Source organism: Anser cygnoides, chromosome 9 (genome assembly GCF_040182565.1).
Source record: "Anser cygnoides isolate HZ-2024a breed goose chromosome 9, Taihu_goose_T2T_genome, whole genome shotgun sequence".
Classification (NCBI taxonomy): domain Eukaryota; kingdom Metazoa; phylum Chordata; class Aves; order Anseriformes; family Anatidae; genus Anser; species Anser cygnoides.
The window spans coordinates 16,518,722-16,537,397 of NC_089881.1; the positions used below are offsets into that span (position 1 = coordinate 16,518,722).

At 53.2% G+C, this 18,676-nt stretch overlaps 1 protein-coding gene across 2 annotated transcripts; it reads left to right on the plus strand.

The window, feature by feature from the left end:
• Positions 1 to 2,590: 2,590 nt before the first annotated feature.
• On the plus strand, positions 2,591 to 18,035 carry TFRC (transferrin receptor). Of its 2 annotated transcripts, none has more exons than XM_067002179.1 (19): positions 2,591 to 2,675; positions 4,261 to 4,331; positions 5,720 to 5,933; positions 6,494 to 6,716; positions 6,929 to 7,072; positions 7,695 to 7,791; positions 8,185 to 8,307; positions 9,503 to 9,598; positions 9,768 to 9,907; positions 10,290 to 10,459; positions 10,759 to 10,878; positions 11,491 to 11,576; positions 11,821 to 11,884; positions 12,252 to 12,319; positions 12,659 to 12,723; positions 13,136 to 13,217; positions 14,118 to 14,339; positions 14,813 to 14,953; positions 15,230 to 18,035. In XM_067002179.1, exons 2-19 carry the CDS (start codon positions 4,299 to 4,301, stop codon positions 15,470 to 15,472), a joined length of 2,331 nt encoding a protein of 776 aa, XP_066858280.1. In that variant the 5' UTR covers positions 2,591 to 2,675; positions 4,261 to 4,298; the 3' UTR covers positions 15,473 to 18,035. The 2 variants fall into 2 exon arrangements, with proteins under 2 accessions (XP_066858280.1, XP_066858281.1); XM_067002180.1 differs by having other exon boundaries at positions 2,657 to 2,791.
• The last annotated feature ends 641 nt before the right edge of the window (positions 18,036 to 18,676 follow it).

An 18,676-nucleotide genomic window follows, 5' to 3' on the forward strand; every position in this document is an offset into this window, starting at 1 on the left:
GGTTATCTCTGGGGCTTTTGTTTTTCCCCTGCTTTGTAACTGCCACCGCCAAAATGTGGGTAGCGCAGCTGGTCACGCAAGCCATGCCATAAAGCTGAAGTGAAACCGTGTTTTTGCTCCCACGTTTCGGTCGCATGTTTGGGCATTCGTCCAGCAGGAGGGACACGGTCACGTTGTGGGGTATTGCACAAGGGACTGGGGAATCATTTGAGTCTAAGTCAGGGGACGCACGAGCCCCTCGGAGTTTCGACAAACATCTCCTAAAAACACCAGGGCCAAGCTGCCATGAGGAGGAACGCCCTGGTGGAAGCGGGACCGGGGTTAAACTGCTCTCAGGTACCACGTTGCATCTGCAGCATGCAACATTTTAAGGCCAGCACTAGCTAAGTTGCAAAGATATCTGTGTTTCTAATGTCAGCTTTCTCCCCTCTTCCGGGCAGGCATAAAAATGGGGAACTGCTGAGCATGTGGCCAGAGATGTGAGAGGGAACAGAAAACACCTGCAGCTGGTATGTGCCAAGGCAGGTTGGGGCTGGCACCGCGCAGCACGCCGCGCCTCCTCCGGAATGGAGGCGGCAGCCAACGGAGGCCACGGAGAGACGTAAATCAATGGCTGCTTTTCAGCATCGCTCCTCTGTCTCCGAACCTGCTTCTGTGTACTCGCAGCGTGCCGAGTGCTGTGCACACCAGCACAGGCGCTGCCAGAAGGTGAAGTTTTGTGGGGCGCCGGAAAGCCCGGTTGTACAAAAGGGAACAGCTCCGGAGGCCTCCAGTGGTTTGGATGGGTTGCACATGGGCAAAAACCTGCCTGGAGTGAAACTGCAGGAAAGGCCCTTCTCTGGGCCTTAGGGCAATGCTGCCGTTTAACAGGTCTTGTCCTCTCCACGACGGGTGCCTCATCCTTCCCTGAAGGTGATACGATGAGCACGTGAGTCTTTAATTGCAAGGCAATGGCACCTCCAGCTCCGTCAACAGCCTTCGCAGCAGGAGATTTTATTCATTTGTTCAGGAGGAACATAAAACGTTGGGCAGGGCTTGGGCTGCGTTCCCCTGGTTATATACTTCCCTGCATCTAGACTTGTATTTAAAAACGACCAGAGGATCCCCGCTCCGGGACTGCTCTAATCCCTTTCCGCACCCTCTTACACTCCTGGCTTCCCCCGAGGACCCCGCAGCAGCGCGTCCTGGGGCCCTACACCCCGAGTGAAGGAGGTGCCTACCCGTTACCGGCACTAGCAGCCAGCCCTGTGGGGCTGGAGGAACCCAAACCTCGGGACTGGAGCCCGGGTCGCGCCTCGTGCCACAATCTGGGCTGGCCCACCGGCACGGCTCGCCACGGCGCTGCCGGCTGCCGTTTTCCTGAGGCTTGTCTCCAGGCGGCCGCATCGAGTCCAGGCCTAGCTTAATCCCCCCTTTATCGGCGCAGGAATGTATTTCTTTTCACGAAGCATAATCCTCTTTGCAATCATGTGTTCTGCCAAACTACAAACTTTCTGCTCCCATCGTTCTTTCCCGGGAGAGGATTTGAGGCAATAATCCGGCCCTACCCACTCATTTCTTTAACGAGCAAGAGGAAAAAAACGAACACAGCACCGCGGAGCGTGCGCGCGCCGAAACCTCGAGGCAGTTCTGGCCCTCCCGTGAGTGACGGGACGAATTCAGCCACGGAGGCTGGGAGCGGTGCCCAGCTCACGGCGGAGCCCGGACAGAGGGGACAAGTGGCTCCAGGGCCACTCGTGAGCAGGGGCAGTCCTGGTGTTTTGGGGACCGAGGCGCCCCGAGGGCTGAGCAGGGACACAGGGAGCGGGGCAGCGTCCCCGCCACGTTCCCTGTCCCCTCGGGGTGCTGGCCAGGCAGTGCCACGCTCCCAGCCAGGCTTCTCCTTTTCCTGAAGGATCCGTTTGTGTTTCCAGCAACTCCGTGTGCTCCAGTTCTTCGTCGCTCCCGGAGTTACTGCCTTCACCGCCCACTGGTGTGGTTAACCTGGCATTGTACTGAGCGCTGGAGATAGACTCGCCACGGGCATGGGCGGTTGATGGCTTTCTTAAACACCTTCCGTGTAATATTTACCGCCCTCACCGCTAACCCGCTCCCTGCGCGAAGCACGCTGGAAGAAGGCACGGGCGACACATTTCACTTCTCCTTAAGAGTTCCCTGGAAACAGAGCGGGGAACCCCCCCGGGGCTTTGCTCCTGCCCTCTCTCAGACCTCCACCCCCTCACCCCGGGCAGTGCTGGCCGTGCCCCGGGCCGGAGCCCCGCTGACACACGGCTCGCCAGACCGCTTCGACGGGCACTAGAAGGGCCGGTGCGCACCGGCGGCACTCATTAGGGCTGCAGGCACTGCCGGGGGGCTCTCAGGGAGTCCCCACAGCACCAGGGACAACCTCTCCCCTCAGCGCGGCGCTGCCATATGGGCTCGGCGCCGCCTTTCCCTCACAGCGAGGCGGAGGCAGCGCAGGAGCCGGTCGACAGTGGGGGGGGGGGGCGGCACCGCCTCACGGACAGCCCCGGGGAGGGGGGGGGGGGGGGGGTCTGGGCGGGATCCCCCCCTCTGCGCCTGCGCGCGGCGCGCTGATTGGCGGCGGGGCGGCGGGGGGCGTGGCGCGGCGCGCAGCGATGAGGCGGGCGGCGGCGGGCGCGGCGCGCAGTGCGAGCTCGGGGCGCGGCGCGGCGGTGAGTGCGGCGGGGAGGGCGCTGGCGGCGGCGGCGGCCGTTGGAAGGGCGGGAAGGGCGCGCGCGCGTGTGCCGCGCCGGGGCGGGAAGAGCCCCGAGGCGGGAAGGGCCCTGAGGTGAGGCGAGGCGAGGCGGGGGAGGGGCGGGCACGTGGGCGCTGCCATGGCCGCCTGACCTTGAAGGGGGGGGGAGGTGGGAGCCGTGCTGAGGCGACGAGGGGGCCGCTGAGGAGAGAGGAGACGTGCCCCGGGAGGGCGGCGTATCGGCCCCGCCGCTTATCGGGCGGCCGGCAGCCGGGGGCCCTGCCCGCGATACGGCACCTCGCGAGAGGCGGCTCCTCGCCTGTTTTTTTTTAATTTTATTTTTTATTTTTTCTCCTTCTCTGTCAAGGTGTGTGTGTGGGGGGCGGGATGGGGGTGGATGCGGGCGCTGGGTGTAACGGGGGCGCTGCCGCAGCGCTGTGCCGAGCATCCCTCCTCACGCGGGGCCTGCGGGCCCCCGGCGCTGCCAGCCCGGCCCTCACCTGCCCGAGCTGCTCCTGGAGCCTGCCCTGCCCGCTGCCCCCTCCTCGGGGCGGCTGCTCTGCCTGCCTGGTGGCGGCCTGGGCCTCGCAACGTCGCCTGGGAAGGCTGCTGGGGCTCCTCTCCTCCCCGCAGCCCCGTTCGGAGGGAAAGGTGAAACAAACAGCAGGCCATTGTTAACCTTTGGTCCCCGCTGCCGGCACCCGGCGCGGAGCTGCGCGGTGTAAAGGCGATAAATAATCCACCTGCATCTGAAGAGCAGCTCGGGTGCTCTGCCCGCGCGCACCAGCGCAAAGCCGTTTCTCAGCAGCACTGCTGAAGGATGTGCTCAGGCTGCCTGTCCCCAACCCAAGGTGCCTGGTCGCTAGCTTACAAAGCTCCTTCGAACGTCTTCCCAGGGAAGAAGTGCTAAAATGGTTCAAACCATAAGTTATACCCTCCAGGGAAATGCAGGCTGTAAAAGTAACTGCAGTGCTTTTGGGTGGTTGCTATTAGTCATTCTGGGAGACGGGCCAGCGTGTGGAGATTGTCTTTATGAAATTATAAAGAAATAGTCACCTGGTAGGGACCTTCCAGATGAAAGTGTTCCTGTAGGGTAGGAATTGGTGCAGCTTCTGGCTGGTGGTGTTGTGCCACCTCTGGCTACCAGTCGGATATTTGTCTCCATGCCGTCATTGAGCCCCGATGTCTCCGTGTGCTGTCCCTTGTCACTGCTGAGCAGCTACCTCTTGTGAGCCCTTCCCAAGTGGAGGTGGCCCTACAATTGACAAGACCCTTGGCTGAACGGCCTGTGTGAGGCCGTACTCCTCAGTTATACCCTTCCCACCGCTGGGTTTCAACAGAAAGAACATTTGTTCATCTGCAGAGTGGATGTGTGAACTTCAGGTTGCGTTCAAGGTTAAGGGGCAAGCTTGATCTAGTATAACCAACGTTGTGACTTATATAGAAGGACTTACATAAAATCCGTGGGCAAGCGTTCTGCTAGTGGCTGTGGCTGATCTTGGGCATCTTATATAATTGTAGGGGAACAGCCTGAGTTGATTTGTTGTGCTCTGAACTTCTAGGGCTTCAATCACGTTGGTGGGTACTCTTCCAGAAGGCGATGGACCATGCCAGAGCAGCAATCTCTAACTTGGTAAGACACTGCCGCCCCCGTGCCATTTATCTCTTGGTGACAAACTGGCAATACTGTAGAAGTACGATTCAGCGAAGTCCGTGTTGGTATCAGAGGATGGCAAGTCTAACGTGCTGCTAGGTGCTACTGTGCAAGCTGCTGTAGCTAGAGCTGGCTATGATAAGGAAGTGGTTTAAGCTGTTCGGTCTGGTAGGGTTATCTTTAACTGCTACAGTGTCTTGGGTCTTTGAAGAAGCTGGAAAAGCGATAAGTGGAGGGGCGAGTGAGCTTTGAACCATGTTCCAGGAGGAAGTACTGATGAGGAAGCCGATTAAACGCCCGTTGGGACAATCAGCACGGGACAATCAACACATGTTCTATTATGTTCTCTCTAGGGGGGAGGGAAGGGGAGCTCAACCACAAACCCAGCCTTTGTGACACGTGCTTCTGAAACGAGTACTGGGGAGGTGTTGCTGCAGTGTTTCCCCTCAGTTACAAGAGCTGCCAGGCACTTCATTTCAGGTAGCGTGGGCAGACCGTAGTAGCTTGGGTACGTGCTGCCGCCTGCTTCTTCAGCACAGCAGGGAGGCCGCAGGACTGCTGCTCCCAGAACTATTCCTCTGGCTCTTAGCCAGCCTCCTGCCTGTCCCCAGCAAGTACCCAAGCACAAGCATGGCTACAAGCAGGCTCGGTGGCTCCAACGGGAGCTGCGTGATTCTGCTTAGAGTTAAGTCAGCTATGCCGCCTGGGCGCTGAAAAAGAGCTCTCAGATGGTTCCCATTGCTGCTGGATGCGAGAAGTGCATCCCTGCCTTCCTGTCAGCTAAGGCTATGAGGGTTCCCATGGATCATCTCTTTTCAGCCTAGCTGCTCTATAATATTCTTCAATAATGTGATTTAAGAGTAGCCTGGGGCAGCTTAATACAAGATTATACAGATATTGGATGAGACTGCTTGCGTCAAAGTGAATGTGGCTCAAAGGCACGGCTGTGGAGGGGCTGCCTTCCCTTTCCTCTGTTCTGATCAAAGTTGCCTTCTGTGCAAGTTGCACGTGTTCGGGTCAAACCAGTGCATTCCTGCAGGAGGTTCTGCTTCTGTCAGCCATTGCCATGGGGCTCCATGGGAAATGTCAATACCGTTGCCTGCGTTGTATCTGGAAGAGTCCAGGCTAGAATCTGACTGGCGTAGCTTTGAGCTTGTGCAGGGCAAACAGCTGCGAGGCCCTGGAGACCCCGAGTGGGTCTAGCTGTGTCTGTTCGCAGCCAGCCTGGCTTATTGACAGCCGACACTTGGCTGTGCTGGAGCGGTTTCAGATGAGCACGCTGTGCTTAGCACAAGTGCAACTGGCTGCAGGGGCTGTAGGCTGGCGTAGCAGACTCCCTACCATCACATGGCTGTCTTTCGACACAGTTTGGTGGCGAGCCGATGTCGTACACTCGCTTCAGCATTGCCCGGCAAACGGATGGAGACAACAGCCATGTGGAGATGAAGCTGTCTGCTGATGATGAGGAAGGAGGAGAGGTGGGGAGGCCCGAGCACCTGCATGCCCATGTGGCTCAGCCGTGGAGGAATGGCAAGAACCTCTGCTTCCTAGTTATTGCGGCTTTTCTCCTCCTTTTGATTGGTAAGAAATGGTGGGAAACAAACTAAGTACCAGGCTCTGCTCCATGCGGTTACCTGAGGCTATCCACTAACATTAGAATTCGTATTTTTTCGGGACAGAATTAAAGAGCCTGGATCCAGGCTGCAGCCTCTTGTCGCTAACTCTTAAGAATGCCTGGCTCAGACTCGTATAGAATTGGGCACAGAAGTGTGAACCTTGATAGCGGGACTGTGACTTAGCCAAAGGGCAAACCAGTCACTGTTTTTTCCCCTTATCAGCTCCTAGCACTTCTCTAGAAATGTGGGTGAACACATCAGTAAGGCTTTTGATGCTGGTCTTTCCAAGGTCTTAACACTGCCACCAATGTAAAGCAATCCTTCTCCCTGTCTGGAGGGACTCTGCCAAGCACAAGATCAGATCTACGGTGTGCCTTAAAATGTGCCAGCTCAGGCAAAATGTCAGGCTGCATACTCCTGTCTGTCCCTAGGTATTCCAGCTCGTTAAAAATGGTGTGAGAACAGTGCTGCATCTTAACTGTCGGGCTGCTGTGGTCATCTTTCTGACATGTATTCCCTCTGTAGGGTTTCTGATCGGCTACTTGAGTTACCGTGGACGAATGCAGCTGGCTGCCAAGTGTCTAGAGGGAAGTGGCAAGTGTGAGGTGACTCCTACTGCATCTTACTTAGCGGATGGCGATGAAACTGAGCAAGAGGAGGTTCCAGGACCACGTGTCCTCTACTGGCCTGATCTGAAGAGCCTGTTGTCAGATAAGCTGTCAAAAAGGCGCCTAGAGGAGAACTTGAGGTAACAGTTCCGGAAAGCTTAGCTTACAGCTATGGGAGAGGCAAAGCCTGTGAGCAGAACTCAGGCTTGCTTGGAGAACAAGAGGCATGGCGATGTAGGGGGGCATGTGGTTAAAGGTGGATTTAAATGGCTCATCCAAATTGGGTTTGTAGGCTGGGGGACTGTGGTGCAGCCTGGTGCTGTAGCCTAAGCCATACGTCCTTTATCTGCAGGCAAAGAGCAAATAAGTACTCCTTTGAAGCTGGCCAGAGTGAAGATGAGAACATGGGCATCTACATTCATGACCAGTTCAAGAGCTTCTTTTTGGATCAAGTGTGGAAGGATAAGCACTATATAAAGCTGCAGGTCAAAGGCAGGTATGTTAATGAAAAACTGCAGGTCTCTCCCTTAAAGCATGGATCTCCATAGTCCCGAGTAAACACTTAATTGCTGTTGAGATTGTGTGCCAGTTACCTCTCTCCAAAGACCTTATCTAGCCAAGCTGTAGCTGCTCCTTTCTTCGGGCTTCTTAAATCCAAAGGGCCTAGTAGCAGTCCTCTGAATTTTAGCTGGGACAGCTGGCTCTTAAAGCACGTGTAAGCGATGGAGAGAAAACACACGGAGTAAAGGCTCAGCTGAAAAGTAGACTCCCTGTGCCCAAGACTGCTAGCAAGGCCTTGTTGCCCAGGCAGGTGCTGGGTAACCACCCTGGCGGTGGCTCCCAGCATCTCAGAAGGGTGTCAGCTGCCACTGAGTGGGCTGACAGCTCACGTCCCCAGGTCTTCCTGCCTGTTCATGCTAGGGGAGTTGAATTTCCTTCATTAATGTCTGAACAATCCCCGAGATTGTTTTGTGAAAGCACTGGGATGAGTTGGCCTGTTTCAGGCTTTGCATGGACTTGATCAGAATTACAAGGGTTATTACGCTGAAATATGTGAGGTAGCTAAATATGCACTTAACGTAGGAAAGAATGTAACACTGTCTCCTGACACTTAACAGCACCAAGAACAAAGTGTCTGTTTTGGAAGATGGTAAAGAAGAGGACCTGGAGACTCCTGATGCATACGTGGCATACAGTGAGACCGGCACAGTTACTGTAAGTGACTCCAAGAAAATCCTGGGATTTCTGTGTGCCTGTCAGGTGGCAGTGTGTGAAATACGTCATGTCAAGACCTGTGCTGCTTAAAGGCCTTCCCAATTAAAGAGCTGGTGGGGAGAGGGAGGGAAAAGAGTGGGCCCAGGCAGTTTTCTTACTTTGTCAAGAGGCAGAAGTTACTGTTTAAATTTCTCTGCTGGGATCCAGCCAGGAACTTTTGACAGAACTGCTCCAATACGTGTGTTGCGTGTGATCAGAGTTTACACTGCTGAAATTGAACTCCCCGCTGCTAGTGGCAGGCCGATGTGTTCCAGGCTCTGTAACTGGGCAGGGTGCTTCAGGTGCCTTCCTAGCACAGGACTGCTGTGTTTATAACCGGTGTTTCTGTCCTAGGGCAAACCAGTCTATGCAAACTATGGACAGAAAACAGATTTTCAGAAGCTAGAGAAGTCAGCGATTGAACTGAATGGAACCATAGTCATTGTCAGAGCTGGAAAAATAACCCTTGCTGAGAAGGTAAGCAGCCTGTGGCCCAAAGCCTGGCAAAACGTGGCAGCAGGGAGCTATGTTTTTTTCTTCTGTAGTCACACCACTTTACCTCAGTTCACGTCGCAAGAATTCATAGGTAGGCTTGTCCTGCAGGCCTGGTCTTGTTTGTTTGCTCCAAGCTTCCACATGCAGGTCTCGACACCGAGGTTGAATGGAGCTGGTTACCACTCATGGGGCTGCTGTTCTTAGCCTCTGGCAGTCTGGTTGGGATAGCCAAGCATTTAAGAGGCAGAGAGAGGCAGTCTGGGAACTGCCGCGTGCAGAGCTGGCTGCTATGGCTAGGTGCAGCTGCTAGAAGCAGAGCAGCTTCACCCCCAGGGCACCTCCTGCTGCTGCGACCAGGTACCTTCAAAGCTCGGCTGCCGTGTCTCCGCTGAGCTCTTGCAGACATGGTCCGAGTGAAGGTGCTGGCACTGCCTTCCCAGTCAGTTGCCAGGAGTTGTTTAACATTCCCTTCATAGCAAGCGAGGCGGAACAGCCAGGCAGCCTAAAAGATCCAAGTCCTGTGCACAGGCCCATTTTAGGTCTGCCCCTCAGAGGGGTGCTTGTGGAGAGGCTGGGGTATCGCTGCTGGGTACCGCTCTGGCTCTGCCTGTCAGTGTGCATCGTGGACACGGACAGAGCTGAAACCTGCTTCCACAAGTGGGGACCGCTGGTGCTCCAGTCCCATTCCTGCTCCTCAAACTGGTGTGTGGTCTTGGAGGAGTGTTTGTACCTGTGGCATACTGGAGGCAGCTGGGTTGTAGACATTAAACAGGGACCTGATGAGGCCACTCTGTCTCTATTTTTGACATGAAGATGGGCCTCCAGTGGCTTCTTGTCCCGAGATAAACCTAACCTTGGGAAAACAGACCGTAATCGCAATTAAATAACATCTTTCTTCCAAGCTGCTCCAAGGAGCAAGTTTGTGCTGAAGGAATTGCAGGGTGAGACACTAATCAAGGAGTGTCTTAACTGTTCAGAAGGGCATTAGAGACATGCCTGGAGTAAGGCTGTTAGCTTTCACTGTCCTTGTGTACACATCTCTGTCAGGTGGCTCTTAAAGCCTGTTGTGGAGCTGGGCAGTGAGGAGCTCAGCCCCTCACACCGTTACTTGATGTACTTGCCTAAACTCCCCTTGCTTGCTGTGCACGTGTGCAGCTAACGTTGCTCTGCACCTCAGGTTGTGAACGCCAAGGAGAAAGGAGCAGTCGGTGTGCTGATGTACCTGGATCCGTACGAGTACGGGAACACAGACGACCTTGTCCCGTTTGGGCATGTGAGTACGCAGCTGGCTCTCCTGTCTGCCGTTCTCAAGAAGCTTTCGTTCTGTGGGCTGCAAACTGTAGCAGTCCTTCTGCAGGCGTCCAGCCCAGCAGTGCTTCATGCCCTCGTGTAGGTGGAAACTGTTGGTCTCCTGAGACATGAGGGCTCCTTACTTTCCACAGGCCCACCTTGGAACTGGAGACCCTTACACCCCAGGCTTCCCTTCTTTCAACCACACCCAGTTTCCTCCCATTGAATCTTCAGGACTACCCCACATTGCTGTTCAGACCATCTCCAGCCACGCAGCGAGCAGGCTGTTCAGGTAATGGACTCTTGGTGGCTCTGCTGCAGAGGTGAGAATGATGATGAGGTGCTGCGAGCCCAGGGAGCTCTCTGCTGGTCTGTGCTGTGTATCGCAGGGAACACTTACTGCAACTGGCTGTAAAAATGTTGCTCATCCATGTCTCCTTGCTTAAAGGCAGGTCTTAATCTAGTGTTGAGTTCTTCTTGGCCTCTGCATTCATCCTTTCTGCACTTAATTAGCAGGGCTTCACAGGGCTGCAGGCTTGTTCTTGAGCAAGCTCTGAACAAGGCTGCACCTGCAGTTGCAGGCTTGATGGTGTGTTTCTTTTTTTTTGATAGTTAAATGAGGCCAGAGCTGGATAATGAGTTCAGAGCTGTTTTTTTTTTTCCTTTCCCCTCAGCAAAATGGATGGAGAGTCATGCCTTCCCCAGTGGAGAGGTGGCCTTGTGGTCTGTAAGATGACAGTGAGCAGCAACAAGCAGCTGATGGTGAAACTGGAAGTGAACAATATCATGGTGGACAGGAAGATTCTGAACATCTTTGGTGCTATCACAGGATTTGAAGAACCAGGTAACAGCAACTGCCCTGTGGCTCAGACTGAAGGGGGAACATTTCATCTTCTGTGATCTCTGTAACATGGCAGCTGCTCCCAGAGACAACCTCAGTAGCACCAAGACCCGTCTCTGAGGGTTAAGAGAAAAGCTGAACTGCAGTGCCAGGGAGAGGTGAATTGAAAGCAGTGTGCTTCATACAGGGGTTAAACTAGACTCTGCGCTTGGTTCCTGGCACAAAAGCTCAAAGCTGCCTCTTTGGTAGACGATGTTTGCAATATGAAGCTTGCAGCTCAGATCTTGATGTCTCCTTTATAGATCGGTACGTTGTGATCGGAGCCCAGAGAGACTCCTGGGGCCCAGGAGCAGCCAAGGCTGGCGTTGGAACTGCTATATTGTTGGAACTTGCCCGTGTGATCTCGGACATAGTGAAAAATGGTAAATATCTGTGTACAAAAGCATGGGGTTGATACAGGTTTAGCTCTGTGTGTTAACACTGGAGAGCCCGGTTACAAAATAATCCTTTGAGAATGTGTGGGAAATCTGACAAAGCTTTCTGAGAAGCTGTTACTTGTCCAACACAGACAGCTTGTCTGCAGCCAGCGCTTGCTTCCAGGGGACTGCCTGCTTGTATCTGATATGGCTTGAATGCAAGAATATCCTTGTATAGTGTGCACTGCAACCTCAAGCGTGAGCTGGCTATTGGACAGCCAGGCCTGGAGGTGAAAAACAGCAGCTGACCAGCTGGAGGGGTGGGGGCTGCACAGTGGCACTTAGTGTGAGTGCTCTTGTCCCCAGGATTAATTCTGAATAAAGAAAGGGGGTAACATGCAGAGAACGTGGCTTCACCACGCAGCTCTGCAGCATGCAGAAGGTTGAGGAGGGCTGGAAAGGGTACGGTGTCCTTGCTGCCACTAGTGTGCATGTTTGTCTGCGGCAGCCAGAATGCTTCAGCTCTGTCTGAGCAGCAGGTGACTTCCCCAGCCCAGGTCCGGGGTGCTAATCCACATCTCAGGGGAAGGGCGGAGATCTCAGTCTGTCTCTTTGCAGATGGCTACAAACCGAGGCGAAGCATCATCTTCGCTAGCTGGAGTGCAGGAGACTACGGCGCTGTGGGCGCTACAGAATGGCTGGAGGTACTGGTTCTTTGGACTGTTGTGTGACGACTGCTCAGTCGTCATTTCTCATTCCACATTTCCCTGTGGAATAAACTCCCTGGTATTATGCTGCTGTTACTGATCCTAATCCTAAATTTATAATAAATACTATAATTTATAATTTATTTAAAATTTTAAAATAAAAAATTATAATAAATATAAATAAATAAATATAAATAAAGATAATAAAAAAATCCTAAACCCTAAAATGTTTTTATTCTAGGGGTACTCAGCCACGCTGCATGCCAAAGCTTTCACTTACATCAACCTGGATGCTGCAGTCCTGGGTAACTTGCCACTCTTAATTTTGCTTTCTTGAAACCATGGGACGGGGATAGTTTGACAGATATCCATTAGCCTCCAGAAATGGAGGCGCTTCCCTGACTGCGCTAGAGGTGGTGGTGGGTGTTTGGCTGAAGGCCAGAATGACTCCATTTGTTGTTGGCCCGCTGTCACTGAAACCGGGAGGTTGCTGCAGCCTGAACCAGAAGACAGTTCTGCTAGGTCCCTGTAGTTTCTGCCTTGCGCATGTTGAAAACCTTCTGGCAACAAGTTGTAGATCACTTGACCCAGAGGGCCTTGTTGCTCGGTTGCAGGTCTGAGCTGTTCTGGCAATTAATTGTCAGTGTGTTAAACACCCCTCTTCTCTTGCAGGCACAAAAAACTTCAAGATTTCTGCTAGCCCCCTGCTGTATGCGCTGCTGGAGAGAACTATGAAGGGGGTGAGTTGAAGGGTCTCAGGTGGATCAGGTGTGATAATAGTTTAAGCCACTTTCCACTGGGTCCTTTTCCTCAGCAGAGCTGGCACCTCTTAAAGAGAAGCCGCACTTAAGACGAGGGGCTGAAATATTCTGGAGGGCAGTTCACTTATGTAAAATCTGAAATTAATAAGTGCCACAGTTTGGTGGGAAGTGAGTGCCTGTCCTGCATGGAGTGTGCTCGTGTAAAGAACAGTCAGGAGAGCACACCTGACGGGCCTCTGTGAGCTCTGGGGCACACCCGGCAGCCTGGAAGCCTAAACAGAGGTCAGAACAAGCGCAGTGACTGTCATCTCTCTGCAGGTAAAGGATCCGACAAACTTAGGCAACCTCTATAGCAGAGTTGGCTCCGACTGGGTAAAATCAATGTAAGTATTCCAGTCCTGCTGTTGAGGAGAGCAAATCTCCATAAAGGCACAAACTAAACTGCTTCTGCTCTTTGCGCTGGAATGGCATGCCGCTGTCTGGGGCGGGCTTTCCCTGCTGCACTGGAGTCAGGCAGGCGTGAACAGCAGAGCACTAGCTGTGCTGAGCGCTGCCCCAAGCTGCCCGTGGGCAGTTCAGACACCCTTTTTGCAGGGCAAGAACCACCTTGTACAGGGAGCAGTGGCCGGAAATGGACCAGCAGCCCTTGGCACTTGGCTCGGACTCCTTGCCAAAACCTGTCTTGTCTAGACAAAGTAGCCCAGTTGGCTCAGAGCTTCAACTTGAGCCCTCTAGCCCTGTAGCTTTTCAGCTGGGCTGTCTAAACCAGTCGGTAACTATACCCGTCTCTTGCAGCGTTCCTTTTGGCCTAGATAACGCAGCATTCCCTTTTCTGGCGTACTCTGGAATCCCAGTGGTGTCCTTTGGTTTCTACGATGTAAGTATTGCCCACCTGCCTGCCTAGTGTTCGCACTGTGGAACGTGCTGTAGGGATAGCTGCTCTCCAGGATGGCAAAGCACAAGGTGCTGTCCTGAGCTCAGTGTCCATGCAGGAGCCTCTCCGAGGGAGGAGGTGCAGCCTCTGGACCTGGGGCAGTACTTGTGAAGGCTGCTCCTGGGACGTGGCTGGCCTTTAGCTCCCGTTTGAGAGTCCTGGATGCTTGTGTTCTGTTGGGAGAGGGGGCCATCTCTCTTCTAGAGGCTCAGATGTCAACGATGTAGAAATGGAAAGCACTAAGAGATGCCAAGCTTCCACTACTTCAATTAGAGAATGTACTGCAGCCTGCTTGCTCAGCAAGCAGGGTGCTCTGGGGAAGCTGTACAGCTGGCCGGAGCAAATAAAAACTCAAGACTGTCCAGATCTGCTGTCGCAGCTTGGTGCTGGCAAAATGGCAGCAGCCTGGCAGCCTGCACTGTCACTGCAGGTGTGCAGCTGGGACCCTTTCTGCTAACAGCTTCCTTGGTTCCTGAGTGCTTGGATTTTGCGAGCGTCAGACTTCCTCCGCAAAAAATCTTGGGCTGTTCTGCTCAGAAGGGTTGGAGAGCGCTGTCAGCACTAACTGAACTGGGTGACGGTTTGCCTGCTTGCAGCTCTGCAGGGAACTCTGACAGGATGGGTCTGTGTGTCTCGGGTCTAACAAACTCACAGAGCATGTGGCTGATCGCTGGAGGCTGTGAGGGACTAGACGAGGGCGTTCCATTCCCCTCCCTCATGTTCTGAAACTTTGCCACTCAAATCTCACTACATAGAAGCACAAGTTGATGGGATGTGCTGGGAGCTGAGAACTCCTCGTTGGAGAGGCATTGCTGTCTAACTTTTACGCCTTCTGTCTTGTAGAAAGATGAGGAATATCCCTTCCTGGGCACTACTCAGGACACTGTGGAGAACCTGAAGGCGATTAACAATCTGTATGCTCTTCTGTGTGCTGCTGCGGAAGTAGCTGGACAAATAGCTCTCAGGTTGACCCATGACCATGAGCTCTTCCTAGACTTTGGGAGATACAGTGAGGAACTGTTAGCGTTCCAGGAAAAGTTTTTGGTCTACGATCAGGATGTGAAGGTAAGAAAGGATCTGAATGCACTGAAACCGTGTGGGCTGTTCTGGGGTCGTGTGTTAACAAAGCTCTGTGACTACTACGTATAACTGGGTGGGCATCTTTCTTCTTGACATGAGTGTCACAAGATGTGATCTGAATTAACGTTCCTTATGGAACAGTACAGACATGGTAGCTGTGGCAGACAGGTTTAGCTACAGTGGCTTTAGTGAGTTCTTGAGGAAATGGCTGTGGCTGTGATTGTTTCTAGTCTGAATATCATTCACAGTGCAGCTTTGCATCTCATTTGCACCTCTGCTGAAACAGTACGAGAAACTGTGGGTGGGGAGAGACGTCACTGTGCTCGGTGACCTCAGGAAAGACTGCCAGGAACTTGCTCTGCTACTTGGTTAACTGGCAAAAAAAAAAAAAAAAAAAAAAACTTGGTAAGAGCAGCAAAAGAAGAAAATCAGGTTTGCTAACAGTTCCTCCCTCACAGGAGCTGGGGCTGAACTTGGACTGGCTGTTTCTTGCCCGTGGTGACTTCCAGCGAGCTGCAAACGCACTGAGAAGAGACATCGAAAACAGTGACAAGGAGAACAAGGTCATCCGCAGAGCCCTGAATGACAGGATCATGAAGGTAGGTGCCTGCAGCTGGTTTGCCTCCCTCTGCAAAGGGAGAGAGCTGCCTGGGATGGGCTTTCCACTTGGAAGCTGTGGACACTGCAGATCCGTGTCTCTTCTTATGTAGCGTTCGTGTGACCGACTGCTGCTGTCAGGAGAGGATCTGGCCTGTGCAGAGCTGCTCTAGGAAAGGGCTGGGTGGGGGTGGGAGGCTGGGGGCTGGTGATGGGACAGATCAGGAAAGAAAAACTTGGGAGGTGAGCATAACCTGAAGCTTGCACCTCTCCTCCAGGTGGAATATGACTTCCTCTCCCCATATCTCTCGCCAAAAGATGCTCCCCTTCGCCATATCTTCTTCGGCAAAGGCTCCCACACCCTGCAGAGTCTGCTGGAGCACCTGCAGCTGCTGAAAACGAGCAGGAGCGACGTGGATTTGAACATGCTGAGAGAGCAGCTGGCCCTGGCGACCTGGACCATAAAAGGGGCTGCCAATGCGTTAGAGGGTGATATTTGGAATACAGACAATACATTCTAGACACAGCAAACACCTGGTTAAGGTACAGGGTAAAGGAAACCCACTCCCTAACACGGCATTATTTTTCTGTAGAGGTGTTTTTTTTGGCAACAGATCCCTTTTTGACCAAAGTTGAAGATAAAATTTAAATCTCACCTCACAAATTCACAGGAGGCAGTTTAAAAGCAGGTACTAAAATTTCCATGAAATTTTCTCTGATCAGGCTCCCATTTGACCATAGTCCAACCCGGTCACGTACGGCTGCTTTGTGGGGTTTGCTCTCTGGTATACTTGAGAACTAACAGCTCAGGTGAATCCTGAACCGGTACCTTGAGTGGGGAGGTACCATATCGTGTGTGTGTTTATTTTTCATTGTTGGCCTCCTAAATGTGGTGACAGAACAGGGAATGGATTCCTCTATTGCTTGTAGTAAGGATTTCTTCTCTGTCCAGGGAGCTGCAGACACAAAACTATAGTTCAAGAGTAAAACAGCTTACTACAACAGCTTACTACTAGCCTGTTAGCGCTGGATTAGCAGCAAGCTCTGAAGCGCCCGGCCTGCCTTTTCTCAACAGCAGGGCTCCAGTAAAATCTTGGAGGCTTGCTTCTGCAAAGGCAGGTCTCGGCACCCAGGAAAGATAACCCAAAGACGATATAACGCCCCATCTTGTATCCTTAGTGTCGGCGCCTCCGCGAGTGCTGTGGCATTGAGAAATGGCTCAGGACTGGCACTTCAGACCTTGCTCTGCTGGGGCCTTTTGCGAAGTCGAGTCTCTTGCTGGCCAAACACTGTTTGGCTGATACCATTTTTGCAGGATGGCTCTTGTTTGGCTCTGAGATATTTATTTGTTTATTTATTTATCAGTGACAGCGTTCACTATAAATGGTGTGGTTTTTTTATAGAAGATAATTATCGGAAGCAGTGCCTTCCATAATTATGACAGTTATACTGTCGTTTTTGAATAAAGCAGCATCTGCTATTACAATCAAACATGATACTGGAACTTTGCATTTGAAATAATCTAAACAAGCCCCCCCCAACTACTTACTTTCATTATTATTTTTTTTAAACTAGCAATTAAGCTTTCTGTGGCAAAAACGCCCCTCTGGAAGAAACCTGATGTTGCAAACCTGGTAACAAGCCTCCGGGTTGCGCTTCAAAACAATCCTTGAAATGCTGAAAGCCTGGGTGAGAACTCCAAATACTGCAAATTTGGCTTCCCCGAGGTGCCTGTGCCTCTCTGGGCTTAGGACTCCCTCTTCTCCCCCCTTTCTGGCAGCTTTGCCCCCTTGTGGGGAGCGCAGCTTCCTTCCTGGCCGGGGCGGAGGGGCAGAGGCACCCTGAGCAGGGCTCATTGTGTAGCTCTTGCTCCACCCACTGCAGCACACGCAAAGTACCTTGGATTAGGCCTTGGATTTGGCGTTGGCCCAATTTTAAATGGCAGCTTCCTGCAAACTTCCAGTACCTTATGTATCATGAAACCTAACTGACATTATCGGAGGCAGTGTCTTCCATAATGTGTAAAGAACAAGGTAGTTTTTGCCTACCACAGTGTTATATCGGAGGCAGTGACCTCCATATGTTGCACTATGGGTGTACGTAATTATCGGGGACAGTGTTTCCCATAATTGTTTTATGCTTATCATGCAATGTCATCTGCAAAGCTGGATGGTTAGTATCTAACGTGGATTAACTTCCCGCAGTCATATTTCTTTCACTCTCCTGTGGTGATGCAAATACAAACTTCAGCCTGTTGTGTACTTCTCTAGACTCTACCTTCTCTCTAAGCTGAACTTTCTCATAGCTGTGCTGTCTTGAAGTGGCTTCCTGCCCCCAGTCCTGAGACTGGCCTTTGAATGTTAGTGGAAGCTAGGCTAGATAGATTGTGTGCTCTGTGATTTAGTAAACTTCCTTCCAAAGACTTGGTGAATTAAAGGTGAGTGTGGGGGTTCGGGCTGACTGCAGCCTGGAGGACTCAGGCAGCTGCTCTAGCTAGGTCAGCGTACTACTGAAAGGAAGAACTTGGCCTGCTTTGGCAGTCCGGGGGCCTGCTTACTCCCCTCCCCAGGTCTCTAGAAAGCAAGGGCGGAGACCTGGGCCTCCACGCGGACTGGGCAAGGAGAAGTCCCTGGCTGGGTCGGTAAGCTTAGCCCTCGCTAACTCGGGGGGGGGGCGGAGGGACACGGACACGCTGGATTTTCATCGGTCTTTCTGGAAGCTTTAGGTCCAGGCTTATGCAACTCCTAGCTCTTCTTTAAGTACCCTGCTCTCTCTGAGGCATGTGTGCGGCCCTGTTTGTGTTACTGTTTTCTAGTGGCACTTCTCCAGGTGGCATTTAAGGGATGCTGTCTAGGAGTCTTCACTGTAGCGTTTGCATGCATCTTGATGTCAGACTTAATCATGTGCTTTGTAACCAGCAGAGGAAGATTAAACCCTGGCTGGGCGGGAGACACCACAGCCATGGCTGCTGGGGTGCTGATGCCCCTCGCTCAGTCCTGGCATCTGACGTGGTGTGGGGTGCGATGTCTGTTTCTAGGCTGCCTGCTGTCTGCTTGAATAAAGTTGTAAAGCTTGAACACTCAACTCCTCTTGTGAATTCTTGCCAAGCCGTCGGGCTCTTGCGGATGCGGGTGAGCTTCAACTTAAACCAGGGCTTGGCGCGCTCACAGTCCTGGCTCACAACAGGTCATGGGGGTGAGGGCGTGAGCAATGATGTGGAAAAATAACGTATGCGAGTTCCTCTGCCCTTCTTCCCCTCACAAGGCTGGTACCTGCCTCCTCTCTCTTAGGGCCCCAGGGTGGTGGCTCTAAGCAGCCCGGGGTCTCCGGGGGGACAGCAGGAGGCTGACTGTGGGACTTCCCACCCGTCCGGGCCTTACAGTGTGCTGCCTGGCTGTCCCTGGGTCTCAGGAGGCCAGACCTCACCTGCTCCCCTCTCCTGCTGCCCCCTTCGTGCATCGGTGCGCTGGGTGCTGCTGTGCGGGGCTCCCAGCCCTTCCCCTCGGCTGTGTCCTTGCCCCTCCTCACTGCCCTTACCTGCTCGGGGGGCTCCCCTGGGCTTTTCTGGGCTGCCTTCCGTCCCTCACGCCAGTGTCACATCGCAGTTGAGGTGCGTCCCCCAAAAGGCGACACCTGGGGGGTGGGAGGCAGCACCTCCGGGAGCCCTGCGTCTGCTCGGGGGGCCCGTGCCCGAGGAGCTCCTTCCTCCCTCGCTGCCCCCGGGC